The following is a 6,225-nucleotide window of genomic DNA, read 5'->3' as shown; positions in this document are numbered from 1 at the left end:
TGGAAAAGCATAATAAGGTGTTTTATACATTTTTACTGTATAATCTATACATACATTTCTGACATTGTGAATACTATTTTTGGATTATTTCGGGTTGAGGTAATGAATCAGATTTTTTAGTAGTTATGGTCATTTCTTTAATTTAAACTATTTGGTTAAATGGCCTACCTTAAGAAAATAGAATAGCACAAAGGAACATTAACTATTTTTTCTTAAATATTAATACATTTTCATGCTTGACATCCTGTACACTATTGATTCTTATTGTAGTCCATCAGTAACGCATAACAGTTGCTCATTTCCAACACGCCACCTTTTTTCTCCAGTGCAGAGGCCAGTGCGCATGCTCCGCCTCCCTGAAAACCACATGCGTCTCCCCTCTCTGCTCTCTCCAGTGCCAAGGCGGAGAGATGAGGACACCGCAGCACAGAAATGCGCACAGCTCCGTGCCAGACTCGGCGATACCCTCACCTCCCGACACTCCTGGCCCGTCTCCCAACGCAATGGGTTAGAGGGGAACATGGCACACTTTGACACACTTTGCATGTCACGGGAAATGCCCTGCGTTGTCGGGAGATCTGCGCTGCCGAGCGGCTGAATTGAGAGCACAATAACACAGAGACCTGACATAGCGGGACCTGATTCCACTCATTTCTATCCCACTTCCTCTCCCACTTTGGTTTTGAGAGATGATCACTGAGCTGGTGTGCACCGTCGTGGCTGTGGGTCTCTATCTGAACACGCTGGAGGCAGATTTCTGCTACGATGACAGGTAGGTTTCGCCCACGGAGCGCAGCAGCGCCGCTGCCAACAACATCCACCATCCGGTCCTCCACTTGTCATATGCTCTTGTTACCTCCGCACCGAAGCGGAGGGGGGACGGGTCGTTGCGCCTGCCTACATGTTTGCATGTGCTGTTGTAGCCTGTAATAGATCACGTTTATTTTCCGGCTGTAGTCACAGGCACAAAGACACGGAGAAGGAAGGGGGTGTAGGCTACTGAAACCTGAACAGTGAAGTTGTAGTAATATTACCAAAATAAGCCTGCAGTGGTGTATTCACATTTATTTAACTTGGACTGCTTCTCATTGAGATACTGCTTTGTTGCTTAACTGTAGCCCATGCCGTGTACCTCAAATTGTGCGTGTAATGTTCCACCAGCGACTTGACATTTTGCAAAAGGTGACAAACAACTCTTTTGTTCACAGTAACTAACAGCGCAAGAGGTGAAGTTCAACACGTTGTGAACTGAGCGCAGCCTGGATCGGTCCCACCGCCTGCTGCTCACACTAAGTGGTTCAGATGCTCCCAGTGCTGGTGAAGCACTCATGCCTGTTATAACAATGCCCTGCACCCGGGGGGATTAAAGCTAATTTAAACCGGGAGTTTAATTTCGCAAACAGCTGAACAAATATAGGCAACACTGCCATGCTGTTGAGGGGCATTCTGGGAAAACCTGCGCTACATTGATGGACAGTGATGCACAGAAAAGATGGACAAAACATGACTTCAAAGTTAAAACTTTTACTAGGCTTACCAAAAATGTGTTCATAATATCTACCACTGTTAATAGTAAGATTCAAATAGAGCAGTGGTTCCAAGCCTGAGGTTCAGGACCCTCCAAGGAGGCACAAGACAAATCTGATGTAGCCAGATGATAACAGAGAAAAAACACCCTACTACTAACATTCATTAATGTGCTGATTATTTCATCCATTAACTGAATACTCCTTTAATCTATAAAATGTCAGAAAACTGTTTAAAAAAAAAAGACAAAACAAGCCTTCCCAATTGTCTAAGGTGATGTGTTCAAATGTCGAGCAGACATTTAGCTTACAGTTGTATAAAACAGAAAAGCAGCAAAAACTGTAATGAGAGAATATTTTTGGTTTAAACGATTAATCATTACCATAGTTGCTCATAATTATTTAACTCCTGAGACATAGTGTATAATTTTCTTACACAAAATGATGTTTCTTCTCTGGTTTGTCTCTAATTTTTGGCCCTTTTCTTGTTAAACATTCCATTCTTTTAGCTCTCGGGGGCCTCTGAACACCACTCAAATGATGGAATCTCAGATGGAAGGCTCACTATTTGGTTGAAGTGCTTGTGATTTATGTCCACATGGAGGGCATAACCTGTGATTGCAGTTGCACCACAGCTGGTCCCCTTTTAAAAAGAAGAGCTGGGCAGATAGTTCTTCACTGACTCTGAAAATACCGTATGTTCAAAAGAGGTTTTGGCTCCTGCAGATGTTCTGTCAAAACTGATATTAATTAGACTTCCATTATCGAGCATTAAATCACAGGGTGAAAAGTACTGATATGCGAGGTATGTGGTAGATTTCTCTGGGGATTAAAAGACAGTGAACAGGTCGCCTCCCTTATTCGTCCACAGCTCAGTCAGTTGTTGCTGGCTGGTATGCGTCTCCAGACACCCCTTAAAGGTCAAAGATCCCCCCACTTTACTTTTCAGCATCATCAGTGACCTCTTTGCGTGTTATATATGAGCAAGTCGAAGTGTGTGTGAAGATGGAGGAGGTAGTGGAGAAACATGGTGGTAAAAATGAGCTCTGTGTGCTCCATTCCATCAAGTCAAGTATTCCTGTAAAGCACCCAGTAGCTATTCATCCATCAGCCTCATCTGTACATGTGACTGTGACACTGCGAGGTTGTTGAAGGAAAGCCCCTCGGTAACATATTACCCGCGGGCCCTGCCCTGCCGCACTTCAACCTACGCTCGCACTCCGTCCCCTCAGTGAAAGTTCCGTGTACGAAGATGCTGTGTATCTATCAATGTCACCATTGTAATTTGCACTCCTGGGGGGGACACACGCTGCAGGTTTGGTTCAGCGTGCTCAGATGGAGGAGGTTGAATACCAATCAGAGGTCTGACCTTCCCTGGTCGTTCATCAAACGCTGTCCTCTGTTGGGGTCAAGAGTCGTGTGCTCCCGGTCTTTTCCCCCTGGGATTAGAAGAGAGTTGTGAGCAAAAGGTTATGGCAAGAGAAGGATTGAAGTGGTGGATGGTGGCACTAATTATTCTGGTCTGGAGTTTTCTTGGTTGTAGACAAATTTGTCTTTCTACAGTTACCTTTTTAAGCTGTCTTGTTGTTAGCTGAGACCATCTTATTTGACCTTCTATTGACCTTTTATCATCTGACCTTTTATCATCAAACTCTTGTGACATGTCACATGCGGTTCTTAACATTGAAAACGAGACGGCGTCAGATAATTCTATGTCAAGGCACGCCAACTTGTGGGGATGTTCTGGCCGGTCTCTGCTTTTTCAATCATGTCAAGTGTTTTTCCTGGGCACTGCTCAGGGCCCAGCCAAGCGCTGTCTTGGCCAATGCAAGCCCAATGAAAAGCCTCTGCGTGTGAAATTACTTAAGTTTTACAGGAGATGGGATACGACTTGAGCCAGGCCATTTTTGATTTGTTGGGGGGCGAGGGGGGGACACATTTCCGTGCTATTCACAGTGCTGATATTTTGACATTTGTACAGGCTGTTAGATTGACTTCTTGAGAGTTGTGGTCATAGATTGGAAAATATATTTACCGTCACCTCTGAACTCTCCTTTAAATACCCGTCATCAAGGCTTTTGACAGGTTAACAAAGGAGGCTCCGCATGATGCTGACATTTCAATGATATTTGTTTTTAAAAACACCTTTTGACAAATGGACCCAGTAATGGATGTCTTTACTAGGAAAACTAGGGGATTATTCAGTAGATGTCAAGAGTGAAGCAAGGACAAGAGATAAAGGAGGTGACATGGTGAAATGAAATGCATCCTAAGAAGCTTTCAGCATCCCAAGTTGTGTGTCCCAAAACATCTGTGACCCTAATCACATCACAGTCCCTCTGCGCATCTCAGAAATGCATTATGGTCCCTCAGGGAATAGAAGTGAATACATCGTCCCTCTTTGTTTTAGAGCAAAACAATTTAATCTCTGGGTGAGGAGGAGGAGGAGGAGGAGGAGGAAGAAGAGTTGGTTTGGATTTCACTGTCTGTCACGCTCTCTTTATAATTTCAGTTTCATTCTCTATTTAAAATATCCTCACCTTTCAATTTGAAAATGTTCATCCCAAACAGGGGTTTCAACAATTAAATATGCCACTCAAATAACACAAAAGTGACACATAGTAGTGATGCGAGAGAAGGAGGAAGATCACAGAGTCTGTTCGTTTGGAACATCTGTTACTTTTCTAGCTCGGTTTCTGAGGTTAACCGATAAATGCATTAATATGGGACTGTCTTTATAAAGTGCCCTTTCATCACAGTTCAAACCGTAGTGCTTTGACTTGAAAGTGCTGATGGACTGCCTTTATGTATGGTAATGCTGCACACATTGTTTTTGTTGTTCAACCCCCTGGGTCACCTATAAATTTGAACAATATCTCTGTGAAACCCTTGGAAGAGGATAAACAAAAACATGGTAGTTTTCACCCTTCTTTTTGTCTGTCATGTAACTGCCAGTTGTCCCATTCGTGCATCTGAAGCCTATGTAGCAAGTATGTTGAAGTATGCACAGTTAATAAGGAGCTTTGATGTGTTGCAGGAATGTTCATGTTGCTTGTATCAACTAAGATAAAAGAAGCAGTAATTCCTGGAGAATTCCAATTTTCATTACGTGTCTGGTTGTTTCTTTGCTACTTGCTACAAACGTAGATTTATTGTACCATGTTGGGCAGGTTACATATGATGTCTAAACAATTTGTGATTTGTCTTATTGAAAAAGCAATTACATCAATTACTAATTACTAAAGACGTATTTCTAAAAATAAATGAGTTACATTACTTTTGTTGCTCAGCCAAGCTTTGTCAAAGGTTTCCTCCAACAACTCCAAACCCACAACACCCACACGTCTCATCTTTTGTATTTTAAGCTTTATTTGTATTATGCTTTTCCTGACTATGCAGTTCCTCTCAGATCTGTGGAGTGGCTGTCAGCTTACTGCCGAGGTTTTAATGTCCTGAACTTTACTCTTAAGCAGAAGTTAGCGCCGGTGGCTTGGAGAATTTAGCTACTTAAAAGCCAGATCTTTCTTCCAGGAGTTTGTGGAGACAAAACCAGAAATAAAAAGGAGAGTTAATGTTGGGCTTACATTTGCTAGGTGGCTAGAAACACAACCTCAGTGCTAATGTTTTGTGCTCCTGGGTGGGTTAACAGGCTACTGTTAGCCTACACGCCATATCAGCTTTATAAGGTGATGATGTATGAATGCTGTGTGGCCAAAAAAACAATTAATGCATTCAAAGGAGGCATGGTTTAACAAGCAGCCATCCAACGGTCTGAAGGTTTTTACTGATCATCAACAGCTATCTTAGCTCCATTAGCACACACAACCCTATTCTCACAGTGAAACCATGTGGTTCACACACCCTCCAACCCTGAACAAAACCAAGTGATTGGTAAATGTAGGCCTATCAGTAGTAATCTAGCTAGCCAAGAAGACACACGTACACAAGACAACTTTGGCTGTCTCCAAGCTAATGTGTCCTGGACCAGTCTGTCTATTGAACACTGAGAGATGAAACCTGTCATCAGCCCTCCATTAAACTCCTGGTAAGACAGCATACAAGCTGATCCCCAGAGTAACAGAACATTACGGGAAAGTAACTGCTGTTAAGCAAGCGCACGCTAAGGCATTAACGCATGGCAACGTTAAATATCCCATAGACAGAGTGTGTCTTTAAAAATTTTAGCGTCCCAACGGGCACTTGTTTGTAATCAAGAAAATGTACTCTTGGGACAAATACCTAAATTTATTGTAGTAGGATTTGTAGATCATGAGGCATTTACAGGTAGTTATGTGCGTAATCCATTTACATTTAAACATTATGATATAGAGTTTTTATGTTTATACATTGACGGCCAACAATATCCTTCAAAACCCTTTCAACCCAACTTTACCAGAGGGAATGCCATCAGGGAGTATCATCAGTTGTACTTGGCAACTGGAAAGTATCTTAAAAACAACGCTATGGCCATAACCAGCAACGAATTTTGTAATGGATATAGTCTGTTCTGTTTTAACCTGAGCCCTGATGAAGGATGCTGAGACCATATGTCGCTCATTAAAAACGGTAGTGTTAGATTAGAGGCTCGTTTTAGAAATCCACTTCAACGCACAATAAATGCGGTTATTTACGCCACATATGATTCTATAATTGAGATATCATCAAGAAGACAGGTTCTCATTGACTTTTTCTAACTTTA

At 42.3% G+C, this 6,225-nt stretch overlaps 1 protein-coding gene across 1 annotated transcript in view; it reads left to right on the top strand.

Annotated features, from left to right (window-relative positions):
- Positions 1-395: 395 nt before the first annotated feature.
- The window catches only part of tmtc2a (transmembrane O-mannosyltransferase targeting cadherins 2a), a 45,557-nt gene continuing 39,727 nt past the window's right edge, over positions 396-6,225 (top strand). Inside the window, exon 1 of the mRNA XM_046072197.1 lies at positions 396-772. Coding sequence (XP_045928153.1) covers positions 690-772 — 83 coding nt within the window. The 5' untranslated portion in view covers positions 396-689. The remainder of the gene's footprint in view (positions 773-6,225) is intronic.

This window comes from Micropterus dolomieu, linkage group LG16, assembly GCF_021292245.1.
Source record: "Micropterus dolomieu isolate WLL.071019.BEF.003 ecotype Adirondacks linkage group LG16, ASM2129224v1, whole genome shotgun sequence".
Classification (NCBI taxonomy): Eukaryota; Metazoa; Chordata; class Actinopteri; order Centrarchiformes; family Centrarchidae; genus Micropterus; species Micropterus dolomieu.
This window is presented reverse-complemented; position numbering and strand designations above follow the sequence as displayed.